Source organism: Ruditapes philippinarum, unplaced genomic scaffold, assembly GCF_026571515.1.
Source record: "Ruditapes philippinarum isolate M1 unplaced genomic scaffold, ASM2657151v2 ctg3820_1_1_1_1, whole genome shotgun sequence".
NCBI lineage: Eukaryota > Metazoa > Mollusca > Bivalvia > Venerida > Veneridae > Ruditapes > Ruditapes philippinarum.
Genome location: NW_026865720.1, coordinates 86,563 through 107,110, shown reverse-complemented (window position 1 = coordinate 107,110; position 20,548 = coordinate 86,563). Strand labels below are relative to the sequence as shown.

Genomic DNA, 20,548 nt, shown 5'->3' with positions numbered 1-20,548 from the left:
TTACATGTTTCATCAATTATTTCATACTTAAAATCATTTCTGATTTATAAAAATCTATTACTTTGGCGATAAACGTAAACTTATTTAAAAGAATAAATTCGAAACAAATTCGTACACAAAACCGCGAAAAATAAAAATAAACCGGTCGGAGTGTATTTTGGAAGAATTGAGAATATATACAAATTGCATGACGATTCTGATTACAAAATTATATTAAATTTTCTTTCACCACTAGTCAATGCATTGTATTTGCTATTAGACGAAAAGAAGGCAAGTTAAATCAAATATCATTCATTTTCGCGACTTACACCAAGGGCTATGGACGTATGGTTTGCATCCCTGCGAGTTTACAAAAAATATATCGAAACAAACTAAGCCATTCATTGTTAGCCATCATTGGGGATAATGTTTTTAGTTAGCATTGTTTGCATGAGTTTGGATATCGCATGATCTTTGCTTGAGTAAGGATTTATTTGCAAACAGTTACACAGTTTGGTACGGAAGCACAGAGGGGACATTCCGATTTTACATTATTTTCCTATCTCGTGGCCACGAGTTATAACTCAGAAAAAAAAAATAACTTAAAAAAAAAAAACAAAAAACAAACAATCCCTATCTCGTGGCCACGAGATGTAACTCAGAAATTTTTTTTTAAAAAAATGCTATCTCGTTCCCACGAGATACAACTAAGAAAAAAACATAAAACAAAAAAAATCCTTATCTCATGGCCACGAGTTATAACTCAGAAAAAAACAAAAATTTGCTATCTTGTTCCCACGAGTTACAACTCAGAAAAAAACAAAAATTTGCTATCATGTTATCACGAGTTAATCTGCCAATCAGCTTTTTATTCTATCTCGTTGACAGCAAATCATTCTTTAGTCTGCCATCTTGGCAAGTATGTCTACTCGCGCTGAAATCAATGCGCCCATCTTCGATTTTATTGGTCAGCTAACCCGTACCACGCCTTAGATGTGTTCATCTAATTGGTAGGCTAACTCATGGCCACAAGATAGAAATTTTTTTTTTCTGAGTTATAACTCGTGGCCACGAGATAGCAAATTTTTTTTTTTTTTTTTTCTGAGTTATAACTCGTGGCCACAAGATAGCGAATTTTTGTTTTTTTCTTGAGTTATAACTCGTGGCCACAAGATAGCTAATTTTGTTTTTTTCTGAGTTATATCTCATGGCCACGAGATAGGAAAATAAAATAAAATCGGAATGTCCCCTCTGTGCTTCCGTAGTTTGGGTTTAGGTATTTATTTTGCTTTAAAAGAGCTTAGGCCTTAGCTCTTATCAAATCCCAGAATCATCCTATAGGAAGTAGGCAAAGCCAGGTTATGTGAGGAGACGCTTCCCTTATTGATTTGCAGTTGTAAAACTTGTGTACATCAAACCAGGTTTATACCTGATCAAACCCTTTGCCATATCATTTTTGAAACACTTAAAGATCCTGTAACACAATTTTTTATGGTTTTATATCATAAATATGGTGCTCAAATTAAGATTTATCAATATTTTAAGTTCCAAAAAGCGTTATTTATAAAGATATTACCTACCTAATTTAACATTTCATGTAAATAAAGGGAGGTAATTAAAAGTTTATTTAATGTTTTCTATAAAGTCTAAGTCAATTTTTTCAATAAGACTTGAATGCATAAAGGCAAGTTGCATGTTATTGTTGTGAAATCTATTAATAGTAACAAATTGTTGAAAAGAGATATAGGTAACTTTCGGATGGTTGGCAAAAAATATGGTGGCTGATAAAATGAAAAATATAGTCATTTTATATTTATAATAACAAACTTATTTTTCATGTAATAGCTTAGTATTTTATATCATTAGAAAGGTCATTTTACTCATATTTTTTACATTAAAAAATAAATAAACAAAACGTTTCCATTTTTTCTTGGTAAAGATTGAAACTTGGTGCTAGAAAACTATTGAAATAACAGTAAACAGTTGAAAAATAGCTGAGCTTTCTCTTTTAAAGCAAAAAATGAAAATCTGCTTATATTTCAAAAATATGAAAATAAAGAACATTCAAATGATATAAGAATCTAAAAAATTGATCCACTAATGATAAAGTTATTAGAATTAAAAATTCTGCTGCTATCAGGGTTGGTTTTTTTGGCCGATTTTATAGCCGCTATTCGGTCATATTCCCAATTGAAAATAGTATGTTTTTTTCCCAATTTTGATACAAAAATTCCCAATCGAAAACTTAATTTTTTTTTAAATCGATCTTTGGGGAACGTAAAATTGTGCGAATAGCCGGCATCTAAACAACCCATCTGTTAAGGAGATGCTTGATTTCTCAGTATAAGTTTTTCGAGCGTCTAACGATATCGACGACCTTCGAAAGTGAAAGTAGATCAAAATGTCTCACAATTCAAAATATTACGTTAAAAAACTTTTAAAAAAAGCACTGATAAAGACAGAAAAATTGATTTAATGTTTGAGCAAGCGACTCTTTCGGAAAATAGTTGTACTTCAGAAACGGTAACGGCGAATGAAACTGCAAGTACTAGAGAGAAATTGCCTTCAACGGTGACCGTGAGTTACCACAATGATGTTCCTTCTCGGGGTTTTAAAAGTTCTAGCAACGAGTCTAAGTCAGATACAGTTGTCCCTGTCACTGATCAAAGGTTATTTAGTTCCAACAAATACGTGTTGAAGTATGAATTGTTGTATTATAGTGGTGCAAAAGTTGGGTATTGTTGCAAATTGTGCAAGCTTTTTTCAGCTACAGATGAAAACATCTTCATAAATGGTACAGGTGAATCAATAACACAGTTCAAAAATATGAAAACCAGAGACCTACTTTTGTGAACTAAATCCTATTAGACAAGGAATATAATATTATTGCCTCAGGAAACTTGAAAATGTTTTGGGGTTTTTTTTTCCCAATTTTGGGCAAAATGCCGCTAAAATTCCCAACTTCAAGGGTATGGGTCATGTTCCCAAAATACTGGAAAAAAAACCCTGGGCTATATGATAAATATAAATATTGGTTCTTGCCAACCAGTAAATCTGCTAAATTCTGGCAACTGGTGCTTGTGATGTCATCGTGCAATAGGCCTATTTGTTAATGATTACCTATAATATGCACAAATATTAGCAGTACATATTTCACATATTCTTCGATGTTTGAAAATTGTTTTATAACCTTAATTATATACATATATTTAGAATTAACTTGAGTGTGGTAACAACCTCAATTACAACTTCAACATACAAGATCTTTAAGCTGAACACTCATTTTCCACTGTTTTGACATTGTTGTAAAGATTCCCTAAATTATCATAAAAATTAAATTATGGGTTAAACAATAAGTTTTTTTTCAAAATATTGATGTTTTGTTATTGCTAAAAATTTGGAAAAAGGTTACAGAAACTTTTGAGATTTTTCTAAATGGTGGTGCTTATCATATGAATGGCAAATGAATTTTTGGATAGTTATTATAGATTTAGATATATTTTTTTCAATTGTTTTATTTGAATAATGTTTCTTTTAAATATACATTTGTAGTCTATGTCTGGGAAAATTAAGCCCTAGCCTGCTCTGCCAAGTCTTGACTCTCCTAGATAGTGTTAGGTATCGGACTCAAAAATCACTATCGATTATCGGACCACCACTATCGATTGTCTGCCGATAGTATAATCGAGTTTCGCACTAATTATGGCCCCTTTTCTTTTAAGGTACCAATCCTTGTATGTATCTTTTTATACAGTAGTGACCACATTTTGAGAATAAATAAACTCTTGTCTCCAAGATTAAAGTATGATTTGCTCTTTGAATTCAAAACAAACAACACAAATACCTAATACTACTTTGTGACAGTCAATTTTTTGTAAAATACAACTTTATGGCAGTCAATAACAGGTCAAAATATCAATGAGTACTATTGTAGATCACTAATTTAACTACAGTAGATATATAAGTTTATAATGTTATGTTACTACACACTATGATTTTCTAAAGTAGTATTAACCATGTTAAATTATAAGGTTTTGAATACAAAAAAGACTTGAGGATTGTCTGGAATTAAGAGATTCGGTCGGGAAACTTCTTTTTGACTCAAGTAAAAAAGTTACGCCATAGGCAATTCAGCGGTGGTAGAACATTAAAATAATTGATTTTTAAAAAGGACTATTGATTGTTGCCGATTTTGGGGTGGTCCGTTTAGTTATCGATTTTCAGAGACAATCGGGACAACACTACTCCTAGATGTGTTGTTCTGCAAAAAATTTATTCAAAATATCTACTAATGTTTGTTTTTGTGCCCCCACGTTAGTGGCGGGCATTTAGATTTACCCTTGTCCGTCCGTCCTTCCGTCCGTTCACTTTTGTGTCGCACGTAACTCAAAAAGTATATGACCTAGAGTCATGAAACTTTACAGGAATGTTGATCAGCATGTGTAGTTGTGCACCTGGGTATTTTCGTCTGGATATTTTTAGTATTTTCAGAGTTATTGCCCTTGACTTAGTAAAATTTTGCAATTTTCAACTTGTGTCGCATGTAACTCAAAAAGTATTTGACCTAGAGTCATGAAACTTTACAGGATTGTTGATCAGCATGTGTTGTTGTGCACCTGGGTATTTTTGTCTGGATATTTTTAGTATTTTCAGAGTTATTGCCCTTGACTTAGTAAAATTTTGCAATTTTCAACTTGTGTCGCATGTAACTCAAAAAGTATTTGACCTAGAGTCATGAAACTTTACAGGAATGTTAATCAGCATGTGTAGTTGTGCACCTGGGTATTTTTGTCTGGATATTTTTAGTATTTTCAGAGTTATTGCCCTTGACTTAGTAAAATTTTGCAATTTTCAACATGTGTCGCACGTAACTCAAAAAGTATTTGACCTAGAGTCATGCAACTTTACAGGAATATTGATCAGCATGTGCAGTTGTGCACCAGGTATTTTCGTCTGGATTTATTTAGAATTTTTAAAGTTATTGCACTTCACTTAGAAAATTTTTGCAATTTTCAACTTGTGTCGCAAGTTACTCAAAAAGGATTTGACATAGTCATTAAACCTAAATATGGGCAGGTTGCTCAGCATATTTAGATTTGCACCTGGGGTTTCGCTTGTGGATTTATCCAGTATTTGTAGAGTTATTTCCCTTGACTTAGTAAAAAGATTGACAGAACAGTGGCGCGGTGGGGGCACCCGTGTCCTATGGACACATTTCTAGTTTTAATCCAAAATGGATGACTCGGTCTGACTTCACAGATGATGATGAATTTAAAATATAAAATGCTTTTCTGATGATTTGATTGGTTGGCTTAAATAGCTTTATCATATGTCCAAATGGGCTTGAACCTGAAGGAATAATTCATCAATGACCATGCGAAAGTAAACATTTAAAAACCCTAGAAGTATTCAGTCATTACCACAGGTGCTTGAAACAAGCTATTTTTAATTTTGTATATGGGCAACATACTATAAGACTAGTATTATAGTATATAGCCCATATAGAACATTAAAAATAGCTTGTTTCAAGTACCTGTGGTCATTACTCTTGCTACATGTTTATATGTCATGTATGTGTGACTGTCATTGCAACTGTCCAAAAAGTTTATTCTGGTTTATACATTAATTTTTGTTTTTATTTATCTGTAAAAATTGTTCATATTGCAAATTTGCTTGCCATCTGTATGAATGCATTGCATGGAGAAATAAGAATTGCATAACAAAATTTTGTTATTTAAAACTTTCTGGTGTTGTGTAACAATACTCTGAGGGCTAGGCATATTGTGTTGCAGAGATTCTTCAATGAATCATTACACCTGTGATATTGTTATATTTAAAGCAGTAGAGGCCTGCCTTTTAGTTCAAGTTTATATGTGTTATTTTTAGCTCGACTATTCGATAAGAATAAGTAGAGCTATTGCAGTCACCCGAGCGTCCGCGTCGGCGTAACCACTTATGTTAAAGTTTTTGTAATAGTTCAAATATTTTCAAAGTCCATTGACATATGGCTTTGAAACTTTGCACACTTGTTCACCATCATGACCCCAACCTGTAGACAGGAGGAGGTAACTCTATCAAGCATTTTGACAGAATTATGCCCCTTTTTCGACTTAGAATTTACGTTAAAGTTTTTGTAAAAGTTCAAATATTTTCAAAGTCCATTGACATATGGCTTTGAAACTTTGCACACTTGTTCACCATCATGACCCCAACCTGTAGACAGGAGGAGGTAACTCTATCAAGCATTTTGACAGAATTATGCCCCTTTTTCGACTTAGAATTTACGTTAAAGTTTTTGTAATAGTTCAAATATTTTCAAAGTCCATAGACATATGGCTTTGAAACTTTGCACACTTGTTCACCATCATGACCCCAACCTGTAGACAGGAGGAGGTAACTATATTAAGCATTTTGACAGAATTATGCCCCTTTTTCGACTTAGAATTTACGTTAAAGTTTTTGTAATAGTTCAAATATTTTCAAAGTCCATTGACATATGGCTTTGAAACTTTGCACACTTGTTTCAACATCATGACCCCAACCTGTAAACAGGAGGAGGTAACTCTATCAAGCATTTTGACAGAATTATGCCCCTTTTTCGACTTAGAATTTACGTTAAAGTTTTTTGTAATAGTTCAAATATTTTCAAAGTCCATTGACATATGGCTTTGAAACTTTGCACACTTGTTCACCATCATGACCCCAACCTGTAAACAGGAGGAGGTAACTGTATCAGGCATTTTTTTTACTATCAAGCACTAAGAATAGTCGAGCGTTGCTGTCCTACCGACAGCTCTTGTTATTATTTTAATTTCTTGGCAAAGCAACAAATCAAAAACCTTTTTCTCCAAGAGCATGTTTCCAAAGATTTCTGTGCAGAATGATTTTTCATTTGAATTGGCATAATAATTTATTCAATCTGAGTTATTTATATAATTAAGTCTGAAAACAGTACTTTACCATGTCACATGGATCCTGTACATGTAATAAAACTGTATTTGTCTAGATTGCAAATTTACTTGACTTGTAAGCCAATATAATTATTAGGTTAGGAAAAAATTGTTTGGTAAGCACAATAGAGAATGGGGCTCATGGGATGAGAATACTTTTAACATTAACTTTAATTATTAATTTTTATGCTAAAAGAATTAAGAACTAAAAAAGATATTATAATAATAAGAGTTGTTGTTGTTGTTGTTTTTTCCATGTATATAATGATACATTCCTGACTTTGATTCTTTAATGTATTATTCATTATATAAAATAAAAATGCATTTCAGGTGATTGATATATAAAGCATGGGTATTCAAGGATTACTGCCATTCTTAAAGAAGATTCATGAGCCAGTGAATGTAGCTCAGTTTGCAGGATGTACAGTAGCAATAGATGCATACTGTTGGCTTCATAAAGGAGCATTTTCTTGTGCAGAAAAACTTGCATTAGGGGAGAAAACTGACCAGTATGTATTATAAAGTTTAACATATTTTTTATGCCCTGGAATGCACTGTTTTTCCAGAGATAAAACCAATTAAAATAATGCAAAATTCAGGGTTTTCATGTTTTCTTACAATTTGAACTTGCACCCATGGTTTTAATGTACCTCTCCTGATACAAACACCCTTGCTCTCCTTTATATCCCCATGGACCATCCCCAGAATAATGACATTCTTATATTCTCTTCCTTGAATCAAGAAAAAGAAGTTGGTAGTTTTGAAATAATTATTTCATTTTCAGAAATTAGGGGATTGAATGCTAATTTTTCACATGCCATTCCGGATATTTACTTGGAAAATTTTATGGGCCTGACACCATTCTTTCCAATTTAAACAGCATAGGTTGTTGTAAAATAAACTTTAAAAAAAAAACTAATTATAAAACAGAATTCCATGAATTATTGTGATTAATTCCAGGAATGACTCTTGTTATTTTTTTCTCCTTTTAGGTATGTATACTACTGTATGAAATACATAAATTACATGTTGTCAAAGAACATCAAGCCAGTGATGGTGTTTGATGGCTGCCATTTACCTTCAAAGAAAAATGTTGAAAAATCCAGAAGAGAGTGAGTTCTATTTTAGCAAAAAATTTGTTTTAAGTTCATTAAATCATATTTGCAATAGTAACAATTATACAATGTTGCACAATAAGCCGGGAAGTTTTGAAAGGTGCCTTTGTAGATTTCATTTGAGATATGACACCTAAAAGGAACCTCTGCTTAAAAACATATTTTACAATGTTTACACTGCTTAATTTGATTTGTATAATTGACATCACCTGTTTTTAAGTTAAGAAATGTTCATTGTCATTTTAATTGCTTTTTGTAACATTTTCTTGGCATGTTTTTTTGTCATATCAAAGGCAGTTAGCAGTATAGACTTTGGCAAGATTATGATTACCCCACTAATCCATTGCATCCATTAATTTTTCAATACGTGACAAAAACCATTTTTTATTTCTAATAAATTGCTATAACCAAACTACTGATGGTTTCTTTCATCTTTCTTTTGTGAAATCAAAAAAGACATACATTGTTATTACCTGCTAGTTATAAGCAAGGAGTTCTGTAAAGCTAAAACCTATGCTTGGTATAACAAATGTATTTTAGGAAGAGAGAGTTGAACAAGAAGAAAGCAGCGCAATTTTTACGTGAAGGAAAGCGTGCTGAGGCCAGAGAATGTCTTCAAAGATGTATTGATATAACACCAGAAATGGCTCTTGAGTTGATGAATGTAAGGCATTAAAATCTGTCAGTTTATATAATCTTCTTTTAAACAAGCCTTAACAGAGATACTTTGTAGATACATGTAGCTTAAAGATTTTTTTTGTTGGTCTTATTGTGTGATTTTCAGGACTATTTTTCACAGGTACGGGAAGGGGCTCTCTTCTTAAATTTAGGGAAAATAACACCATACTTTAGTAAAAGGGAAAGTTAAATTTGATGCAAATAAAATTTAAGAGGAACTGTATAACTTTTGGATTTGCCTGTATACCTTCCTGCTCTAGAATGGAAAAAAGCCCCTGGTTTCAATTCAGTTTCTTTCATAAACATAAACAAACAAACATACTTTTTATAGGAATTGTTTCAGTAAGTAAAAAAAAAACATTTTTCATTATCTTAAACTAAATATGCTTCTTTACACCAGCAATAAATAAGGCTGTATCCGAATCAAATATATCTGTTATAAACAGCTTCATTCATTGAATTAATTATTTAAATTCAGCACTTGTTATATTACTTGTCTGACATTGTCTGTATTAAATTATGAAAGAAAAGGCATTGCTTGTTCTTAAGTTTCAAGTCGTAGGCTTTTTTTTTCCAAGATCACTAGATTCTGAATAACAAGTATCCATTGGTCAATCTGTCTGAGAAGTTTGTCAGATCACTTATGGCAAACTTGATGAAATAAAATTTTTAGAGGAAGACTGAATAACATTGGGATTTTCCTGACAACCCACAGGGTCACTATTTGAGACACTGTAATAATAATAATATAATTCTTGGGAAAACGCTGACTGTGGCACAATAGTTTTATATAACCCTCTCAGGTAGATGTTTTCACTCTATGTGACATGAAAGAATGTGGGGTCAATTTATTTCCCACAAAAGTATAAAACGGTTATATACATTATAATAATTATTGGGGGGAAAAAACAGAATAAAGAAGCAAAATATTGTCATGATTTTTTGATGATTGTAGACATGTCGCGACCGTGGTGTAGATTGTATAGTGGCTCCTTATGAAGCAGATGCCCAATTAGCTTACCTCAACAAGATTGGTGTAGCTCAGGTCATTATTACGGAGGATTCAGATCTCCTGCTGTTTGGTTGTGAAAAGGTTTACTTTTTGTCATATTTGTTAAGTTTTACTTTGAAAGCTTCAGAAATCAGTTTCTTTGTTTGCTATGTTAGTGTTAATTGTTTAGGCAAGTAACATTTTTGAGAAAAAAAAGTATGTTATCTCCCTTTGTCTTTATGTGGCTTGAACACTTTGCTTTTGAAAGCAGGTTTTTTATTTGCTGAAAAATTAATAAATCTAGAGTTCACTTATGTAATTCACATGTATATCTACACGTAATTTTACCCTGGCAAATGGCACATTACATGTTGCAGAGGATGTTTCCTGGCCACTGGGCCATAATAAAACCCTTCATATTGTTTATGTAAAGAAAAGATCACTTCATTAAAAAAAAATCATTTGATATAAAATTAGAGTAAATCCTGTGGACATACAATGTATAGTTTAGTAAAATTATTATGCTACTTAAATGCTAATTGCCTGTTTTTGTCTAGGTATTGTTCAAGATGGACCATGCTGGGAATGGCATCCTGATTGAACGTAAAAGATTAAATGAAGTGACAGACATACAGTCGGGACATTATTTATTTGACAAGTTCCGGTACATGTGTATATTGTCCGGTTGTGATTACCTACCGTCCCTTTCCGGTATAGGATTGGCAAGGGCTAACAAAGTGTTTAAGATTGCCAGACAAGCGGATATTAAACAGGTAAGGAGTTCAGTTGTTGCTAATGAGAACTTTCCTGTTTTCCTGCATGTTCAAAGTCCAAATTGTAGCAAACAACGCAATACAGTACTTTCCCCACTGTAAGTTTCTTAGCTGCTTCAATAGTCTAGAAAAAGTCTTATAAATATGTATATAATCTTAATTCAATTTAAGTAAAGAATAATTGTAACCTTTTCTTTTACTAGATAATGCAGTGTCTATTCTAGAAATTCTCCTCTCAGTTTAAAATGTAGGAGCGAATTATTGCAAACACAAGGAGTGCCAACAATGTTGTTTATTTGATTTTAGGATGGGACTTACAAAGTAGTCCGCTATATGGCTCTCGGTAGCCTCATTCGTCTTCACTTTGTTAACATTTTTGATACACTGAAACATTCCACTAGATGATATCCTTTCAATGAATGTATTTATTTATGGTGACAAGAATAATCCCGCTCAACTTCTTCAAGGAGAAAATGATTTTATTCATGTTACAGTTACCTTCCTTCTGGTTCCATTGTTCATGTAAACACTGTATACTGTAACTCTTGTTCAGTGTGCCAAGAAAATGCAATTAACAAATAAATTAGGACACACATGGATGCAGAATGTTTTGAAAAATTATGCACAGCTTAGCGTAATTTTTCTTATTGGTCTGTTTGACTTACGTTATCAATCAGTCAGGTATCAGACTGTTATAATAACCTCAAATTCAAAGTCAGGGCACACAGAAATGGATGAATTGAGTAAATATAATCTGAAATTGAGCCGCGCCACGACAAAACCAACATAATGGGTTTGCGACCAGCATGGATCCAGACCAGCCTGCACATCCGTGCAGTCTGATCAGGATCCATGCTGTTCGCTATCAGTTTCTCTACTTGTAATAGGGTTTGTAAGCGAACAGCATGGATCCTGATCAGACTGCACCGATGCGCAGGCTGGTCTGGATCCATGCTGGTCGCAAACCCATTATGTTGGTTTTGTCATGACGTGGCTCAAATCATTTCAAAAATTGTGCAAGGAAGATAAAGTTTTGGGAAAGATGACAAAACTATCCAGTGATACACCAGTGAAGGCTGATTTATACATAATATCAAGTTCAACTTTACAGCAACACTTTATAACATGGGCTATGCTATAGCACAGAACAGTTTTAGATATTTTAAGTTTCGCAATTACATGTATATCCTTTTTTATACATAACCAAATAGTATTTTTATAGTACAAAATAATACTTGTTTAAATTGTTTACATGATTTAGAAACAAATTTGTTATTGTGAATGATTTTCATTAGTTGAAATACATGTATACCAAAACATTACTGTTATATGTACAGGTAAGTGGGATAGGTAATACTGTGAATTTCTACCTGTATTCAACTTGTTGAACGAACTATTTAAACTTCTGTTTGAGATTTTGGACCCCAAGTTCAGCATTATAATATATCAATATACTATGCAGAAATATGTTTCAAGATGCAGACTTTCAAGGCATATATTTTTATTTTCAGTTACTTAAGAAGTTACCTACCTACCTCAAGTCTAGTATATCAGTACCTCAAGAATATATAGATGGCTTTGTTGCTGCCAACAACACTTTCCTGTATCAATTTGTCTACGACCCCCTGCAGAGACGGCTGGTTCCTCTTAATCCATATCCACAAGATGTAAACCCAGATGAACTTTCATATGCTGGTTCCCCTTTTCCTGCAAAGAAAGCTTTACAGATAGCATTAGGAAATGTCAATATCTACTCTGGTGAAATATTTGCATCGTTTGATCCAGAAACTTTTGTGGTAAAAATCTATTTGTTTTGTGTTACAAAGAATTCTTTAAGTTTTTGAGTTTGTAAACAAGAGCTTAAAGAAAACCATTTAGTAATTTTACATCTGGTCATGTACCAAAATCATGGAAAATGTAGAAATATCCAGTTCTCCTTAAGACATGTTCATAGACTGATCATTTATTCAGACATGTCAAATTCAGTTTTAAAAGAAATCATTATTCATCTTGCTGAGTACTATAAATCTCTGGTTTTAATGATGTCACTGCTCTCTTCTAAAAGAAATTACTATGTTGACAGAATTACTCAAAGGTCAAAGGTGAAAAGTAACTTTATAACTTCTCTTGCCATCCAGTTTTATAAATGTAAGAACCTTCTCATATTAATCTTGTTTTTTGATGCTTGAATGTTGATTTCATTAACCTAGTTTCATCAGATATATATTTCATGTCTATATGATAATTGTAATGTTTATGATATTTAGGCAAACATAATAAACAATTAAAATAATTTTCAAGAATTTGAACTTTAAGGTTGCATTGATATACCTACCTAGTTAATAAAGATAATTATTTGCAGCCAAAATATGTGAAAAAGAAGCCTCAGATGTTACACATGTTGAGTATATGGGACAAGAACTACAGGGTGAAACCAAGAGTTCCCCTACACGAGACCCAGGTAGCTGACAGACCTAATCTGAAAGGCAAAGAAATCACAGTAAAGGCAAATTTGAAGAAAAGAAGTCCACACAAGAGAGTGAGAGAAGGTAGGTTTAAGATCTTGATGTCACCTACTCTTAATTCATGAAAAAGTATTTCCAATAAATAACTTTATCACATAAAAAAGATTACAGGAGTGTAATAAAGCCATTTAATAAAAACGATATTAGACTAGTGTTATAACACTTTGATGTCACGTTATTTGCGTTACATACAAAGTGTTAAAACTCTCTAAAGTTAATGTAACATTATAGACGCATCAATGAAAATTGATGCTTTTTAACTGAAAACTGCTGTAATTGTGATAATGTGATAAATAGAATATTATATAAGTGTAGATTCAGTTCTTAATTTATCGAACTTGTTGAATAAAACAATATTATGCTCACCAGAGGCTCGCATAATATGATTTTATTCAACTCATTCAATAAATTTAGTATTAAATCTACACTTATGCAATATCCTCTTTATGTTTATCCTCTGAAATTGATTTGTTATAAGTTAAGATAAAATCTTTTATAACTTTAAACTGTTTATACTGCTATTTGTGATAGTGATTTTGATATAAATACAGTTAACTCTCAATTAGTCAAAATCGCCTTACTCAAAATTCCTTTTAAGATGAAGAATTTCTTAAGTCCTGTTGAATTGCTGTCTTTATCTTTTGTACTTGAACTCCCCTTACGTCAAATTTTGACTTACTGAGATTCCTGTTTAGTCGAAAGGAATTTTTGGTCCTATCAATTAAAGTTCAACATATTTTCATCTTAATAAGTGGAAGTATGAAAACAAACTACTGGTCAAAGGTTGGCGGAGACATCAAGGTGAGATGTTGTCAACCTGGTTCACATGTTTCATAGTAATTTTAATTTGTCGCTCATCATGTATTATCAACACATCATAAAAGTGTGTTTTATCAACGAAATGATATTTGTATGATTAATGTTCTGTCGTTTTACATATGCATACATTAATATGTACTGCTGGTTCACGATATTTGCTACTTTCGTTTTCGTCCGATGATTAATTCATATTCTCCAAGCTATTAGACAAATTGTTGTTTAAATAAATGTGTAATTGTGCTTCTATAGTAATGAATTGTCATGAGTGCTTATTGTAAACATGTGCTTAATATTATTACTGATGAATACTGACAAACTTTAGTTTATGTCATTGCTACGGATGTTTGTGTTTATGTTTCACTATTAATATACATGTATTAAATTTAAATAATATCTTTCTGTTCATTAATAATTTGAAGTTGTAAGTGATTAACCGTCATTTCATTGGTTAAGTATTGCAGCATAGATGATATCAACTATAACAAACCTTCTACTTTGGACATTCAATCAGGCAGACATTTGAATTCCGTTTCTCTTGAAGTGAAATTCCCAGTCCCCTGAAATTAGAGTTACCAAGAGTCAACTGTATAAGGATAAATTTAACCTTTAGCCTGTTTCTCCCCATGCCGCCAGTGTAGACCAAGATCAGCTGGCACATTTATGCCATCTTATCTTGTCTGCAATGTTTGCTGTTCAATTAATGCATATCTAAAAAAAAAATATAACGATGAATGGTTTTGTCCTGATTGAAAGAATGATGATCCTATTTATGATATTTAGTATGGTGAGGCTAAAAGAGGCAACAGTATAGAGTAAGGTCAGACTGCTTGTGAAATGATAATTGGTTCTCTTAAATGCTTGATGCTTTAATTAGGAAATATATAAATTAACCATTTAAGTTATTAAAACCAAGAAAACGCTTTGTTTAGTTCATGTTATGTTGAATTTCTTCAGTTGAGGATGCACAAGAAGTGAAATCTAACACGGAACTTTATGATATGTACCACTCACCTGTAAAAAAGAGGGCAAGAGTTGCCAATATTGATATATGAGTGCAGAGACATGTAGGGCTTAAAAAGAGATTTAAAGGGTTAATATTAAGTAAGGAAATTTTAAACGGGGTTGTTTTAAATAAGGCAATTCGTACTAAAGGGCCCCTTTTCCCAAATATGCATTTTTTAGGTTTTAAATTCCCATTAAATGCCTCAGACAAAGAAAATTTTTTCCTTCTTTATAAAGGGCAAACTGATTTAATAACTTTTGAAATTAAGGGTTTAAAGGCATTTAAATGTTTATAACCAAAAAGTAATTAATTTTTGAAGGGACATTTCTTTGGGGGGAAACTATACTAGTAGCAAATTAAAATTTTTAATTTCCCCATACAAAATATTTGCATAAAACTTAAAACTGAAACTAATTCCCAAAAATAAAATTTTGGAGGGTCCGGGAAATTTTAAATTTGGCCAATTGAGTAACTAAAGGAAAAACTTTTTACAAGGCACAAAAAAAGACCATTTTTTAAAATAAAACATCTCTGGGCCCAAAAACCCCCCTTAAAATTGACGGGAATTTTTCCCCTGCCAGTATATAGAATATGTTTTTTGATTAATGAAAAACCACTCTAATTTGACTCATTTTTGGGAGAAAAGGGACAAAAGGTTTAAATTTTAAAAATTCAACCCAAAAATGAGGGAATTTCAAAGATAGAAAAAACTAAAAAAATTTTTTTTCTGGGGCTTACGGGTGTGGTCTTAAGTAAAGTGGGTTTTGGGTGCCTTTTTAATTTTTATGTGCCCCCAAATAAATAAGCTTTTTACTTTCCCCCAGGCTAATTTCTTTTTCCTGGTATTATTTGCATTTACAAGAGAAATTTTCTTTTAACTACAAACTAAAAAAACATGACGAAAAATTTATTTTTTATAAAATTATATTTTTTAACAAAACCTTTAAATTTAATACAAAAGCCCTTTAATTTAGAGAAAACCTAAGTTAAAAATTAAAAAGAAATTTTTTTGGTTTAAGAAAATTTTAAACCTTGAAAATTTAAGGGTTTTTTTTGAGAGAACAAAAAAAAATTTTTATCATTTCATAAAGAAAAATTTTTTAAAATTTACAAAAACAAGTTTTTTAGAAAAGGGTCTTGGGTAAGAAATCATTACGGTAACAAAAAAAAAGGGTTTTTATATTCCCAAAAACAAAGTAAATGGGGGTTATATATGTTTATTTTGTCGGGTTGCGTCTAAAGGGTTTTTAATTTAAATTTAAGGGTTTTCAAGACAGATTTTTTGGGTTTCAATTTGGTTTTAAAAAGCAACCTTTTTGGGGAACCCCCCTTGGTTGAATTGTTTTTGTTTCCCCTGTTTTTTTGGTTCAATTTCAAACTTTTTTTCCCAGCCCTTTAACTTCTATTTCAACTTTTTGACGCTTTTTTTCCTTTGTTTTTTTACAAAAAAAATTTTTAGTTCTCAGATGAAATTTTTAACCAGGGAAAAAAAGAAAAACAATTTGGGAAAAAGAAATTTTTTTTTTACAAATTTCCCCTTTGTTTTTTTTTCCAATGATTTATTTTCAGGGGGCATCCCTGGCTTGCAAATTCTGTTTTTCAAAAACCCCTTTTTTCCCCTATTTTTAAAAAAAAAAAGTCATTAAACAACAGAAAAATTTAGTTTAATTCTTTTGCAAAGAAAATGTCCTAACTTTAGTTTTAATAGTATTTTCAAAATGCCTTGACACCAAGTCCACCGCTTTTTTTGTCAGTTATTTTGGTGTTGACTGGTGGATTTTGATCTGGGATACTGCGTACCCCCGGCTTTGAAATATATATTTGTCTCAATTTTTCAAGCACACTCTTTTTTTCAAAAGGTTAAGGTGTTTTTTTGTACAACAAAGGTTCTCAATTAAATTTTTTCTCTTTTAGGAAATGATGATGAAGAAAAACCTGAAGAGGAATTTAAACCTGATCCTAAAAATAGCCCTCGGTTTTTTAACTCTCTGTCTGAGGCTCATCCTGAGGTCAAAGTTGAATCTGAAAATGAAACTGACAACGATGTAGATCAAGAAAATATTGTATCACCACGAAGAAATATTTTTGCAAGCAAATCACCATCAAAGAGGCCAAGGTTTAACCTTAATGCACCGAAGCCAAAGCAATTAAAGAGTCGGTAAGTAGCAAGAATTGCAATGATATTTGATTAGATTGATAATGGTACTGTGCTAAATGTATATGTCGTAGTCAATCTGTTAAATTTTTAATCCCTTTTGTCAGAACACGATGAGATTTTAATTGTGCCGTCTTACAACCTTGAAATGTTTTAGTTACTATTTTACAGTAATTGCTTATAATTTGTAAATGTTGGTTGTTATTTAAAGAGATTTTAATGTAAAAATTCTAAAATTGGTCAGTGGACACAGATTGTTTTACTGTGTGGTCCTTAACTGGTGTCACAGGGCAGGCAAATGAATCTCTTAATCTGACACATACAGGTTTAGTCATCTAAAATTCTAAAATATTACACAATTATTATTATTTTATTTATTCATTAATTTGAGAAAAAAAATTTGTTTTCATTTTTCTTTTTCAGATTTTTTGCAAACAATAGTATTAGCAAGACTGAAGATTCTGCGTTTTCTAAAGGTGAAAGTGGTAAATCATCTCCGAAAAATGAAGGGTTATCATCATTATACAAACCTGTACACAGTAACACAGCTAATGTGTATTCATCAGTTACTCATCACGCTAGTAATGACTCAGAAGTTGCTCAAGATCCTAAAAAAGACTTGGAAAAACAAGCATCAGATGAAAGTGATCTAAGTTCTGTGTCTATAACAGAAGTTTCAAAGCATCATTTTAAATTCTCAGATGCAAAGGGAAATAACTCTCCAAAGTCTTCTCCGAAAGGTGGATCAGCTTTTAAGTGGTCTAAATTCAAGTTTAATAGGACCAGTAGCACAGACAGTTTATCAGTATCTCATAAAAATTCGAAAGAAGTCAAAAATCCATTCAAAAAAGTAGTGTCTTAAAGGGTTTTTTTGAAAACATTTTTAAAAAAAAAGAAAGGTAAATTGATAATTTAGTTTAAATCCAAAGCCCCGATAAAAGTAGTTTTTCCCTTTACAGTGACTCCCTGGCAACTGAAAAGGTTTATTTATTTCCTTTTAGCCCCAAAAAGAAATTTCCCTTTCAGTATTGGAAATTTAGACTGTAAATGATTTGAAAATTCAAGAAACCTAAATTCACCCAAACTCTTCTATGATAGTCAAAAAAAGTTTAAAACCCCGCCTGGTGACCCGATAAAAGTTTGGGAAAGAAGATAGAACTTGTAACAAGAATAAAAAGGGGTTGGCCAAACTTTTTTGTCAAGAATTAAAAGGAAATTTTCCCAATTTTTTTGCTTAAAAATGAAAAAGAAATTAAAAAATGAGGTTCCAGTTCAAAACCTTGGAATTTTGCAGAGTAACTTCAAAAAATAAATTCTAATCAGCCAAATCGAAAACAGTTAATGATAAAAGGAGGAAACTCAGAAAGTCAAACTGTGGTGCTGATTGATTCAGATGAAGATTCTACATGTGGCCTCCAGATCCCAGCACCTTTTCCACGGGTAATTTTTTTTTTAATAAGGCCTTGGTCAATAGTTAACACGGGCAGATTTAAAATAGGAGAAAATATGTTTAGACCTTTCATCCATAAATAAGTGTTTATATAACCTGTTTAAAGTATTGGTAAAATGTAGAAGGATGCCAATTAACTTAAATATTTGCGAAATTATTGTGTTTAAAGTTTCCTGCTTATGATATAAATACTGACAAAATTTACATACATCATATGTAAATGAAGTAATTTTTATATATGTACTTGTATACATATTAACCCATTACTTCATGAGCATTTTGTGAAAAATGGCTGTTTTCATTGAAAAGTCTCCCGTTACAAGTTCAAATTGCTATAATACTATAAAAACTGCTTCAACACTAATCAAACTTGGCACAAATGTTGACTGGACCATTGCCCTTGCAACAACATGCTCAGGCTTAAATTTTCTGTTACCATGGCAACGAGGGGACATCTCAAAATTGCCAAAAAATCACTATTTTGCGTTGATTTTTTCCATCAAAATTGACTTCAAAGTGCTGCAACTTCTCAATGGATTGAGATAGAGTCAAATGCTTTTCAGCGTTTGTTACACGTTACCTTATGATCAATCTGGGGTCATTTACAGCCTCTCACAAGTCCAAAATTTTCTTGGCGATGAGGGGGACTACGCCCCCCTTCAAACCCCCCAAACAGAAGGGGGCACATCCCCCTTCTGGCAACCCCCTGATATATCTTTTGGTTGGGGGCTGCAACGAAAAAGAGGTCACTTTTTTTAACAACATTTTTCAAACAAAAACAAGTGTTTGGGGCCTAAATAAGGCATTTTTTCATCATTTGAGACAACAAAAAAGGGGGGTGAAAAAGGCATTAAAAGGCGTGTATATGAAGTAATGGGTTAAAGGAACTCCAAAAAGGTTCAAAAGCTTAAAATTTGAATTTCTTTCATAGATCAACTGGGGAAAATAAAACAGAAATATGCAAAAGATGATTAAGAGATATACCAAGAAATAGAAAATCATATTTTTGTGCTATTGTTAGCCTGATTCAAGCAAAAAGCATTGCAATCTTTTCAATTTTGGGTCAATTTTTCACAGTGAAAATAGTTATTCTGGAAAAAACGGAGCAAATGATTTGAATTTTTGCTCGCAAATTATTGGTCTAGGCCTATATCAAATGGAACATAAGTCTTGAAAAACTATTTTCTGTCCCGTCACTAAAACCTCAGTGGAGTCCCTTTTTTTGAAAGTTTTATGTATGATTTTACTGGTTTTGTTTATGCATGAATGTTTCAAGAAGTTGAATGAATTAATGTATAAATGATACATATCTCTGAAAAAAATGTACAGTTATTGAAAAATTTGTTGATTTGATTAAATTATTAGACAATATAGCGGTAATTGAGGAAAACTGCATCATCATATGTTATTTCAGGCTAACTGGATAACTTTTTTTTTCATAAAAAAAACACCTGTCAATGGTGAAACATGTATGAAATTACTAGGTTATTTCCAGGCACAGCTATACCAAAGGGTATGACAAAATTGGTGCTAGTTGTATCATCATTCGGTACTGCATTTTAAATGACAGGCTAATTATATCATGACACTTGTTGAAAAATGTTGTTGACATCACTTCAGAAAAGAAATAAATTAAATGCTAAGTGTGAATGTAACTGAAATGCTATGGTCAGTGCGTAGGTTTTAAGACAGAAAGACGAAAGAAGAAATGTTTTGTCATAAAAATGTCTGAGAGCTTTGCAGGATTTTGTTAATGAAATATTTAGTCATACTATACAGATGAAAAAAGCATTGATTAACATTTTCAATGAGCCGGTATTGACCATTCAGGGAGTGTTTAAACAGTTCAATACACCTTGTTAAGACTAGGGATGATTTTAATAACCCAACCCTAGGACAATCTACAATAGTGATGTGAATACAGTCACTGAATAGCAATTGATGTGCGAGTTTAATAATCTTTTTCTTTTCTTTTTTCACAGACTGAAAAGATTGGTGTTTCGTCTGCAACTAACAAAGGCAAGTTACAGCTTTATATTTGTCTTTTTTCAATACAGTACAAAACAACAAAAAAAAGTACATCCATTAGATGATATGGTTGTTCTTTACA

The 20,548-nt window shown here is 32.0% G+C and overlaps 1 protein-coding gene across 1 annotated transcript in view; it reads left to right on the top strand.

Annotated features, from left to right (window-relative positions):
- Positions 1-83: 83 nt before the first annotated feature.
- The window catches only part of LOC132730085 (exonuclease 1-like), a 30,930-nt gene continuing 10,465 nt past the window's right edge, over positions 84-20,548 (top strand). Inside the window, exons 1-13 of the mRNA XM_060715942.1 lie at positions 84-270; positions 7,260-7,438; positions 7,922-8,041; positions 8,585-8,708; positions 9,678-9,815; positions 10,271-10,486; positions 11,998-12,282; positions 12,849-13,035; positions 14,785-14,877; positions 16,748-16,991; positions 17,412-17,845; positions 18,301-18,428; positions 20,421-20,457. Of these exons, the coding sequence (XP_060571925.1) occupies positions 7,278-7,438; positions 7,922-8,041; positions 8,585-8,708; positions 9,678-9,815; positions 10,271-10,486; positions 11,998-12,282; positions 12,849-13,035; positions 14,785-14,877; positions 16,748-16,991; positions 17,412-17,845; positions 18,301-18,428; positions 20,421-20,457 (2,167 nt within the window). The 5' untranslated portion in view covers positions 84-270; positions 7,260-7,277. The remainder of the gene's footprint in view (positions 271-7,259; positions 7,439-7,921; positions 8,042-8,584; positions 8,709-9,677; positions 9,816-10,270; positions 10,487-11,997; positions 12,283-12,848; positions 13,036-14,784; positions 14,878-16,747; positions 16,992-17,411; positions 17,846-18,300; positions 18,429-20,420; positions 20,458-20,548) is intronic.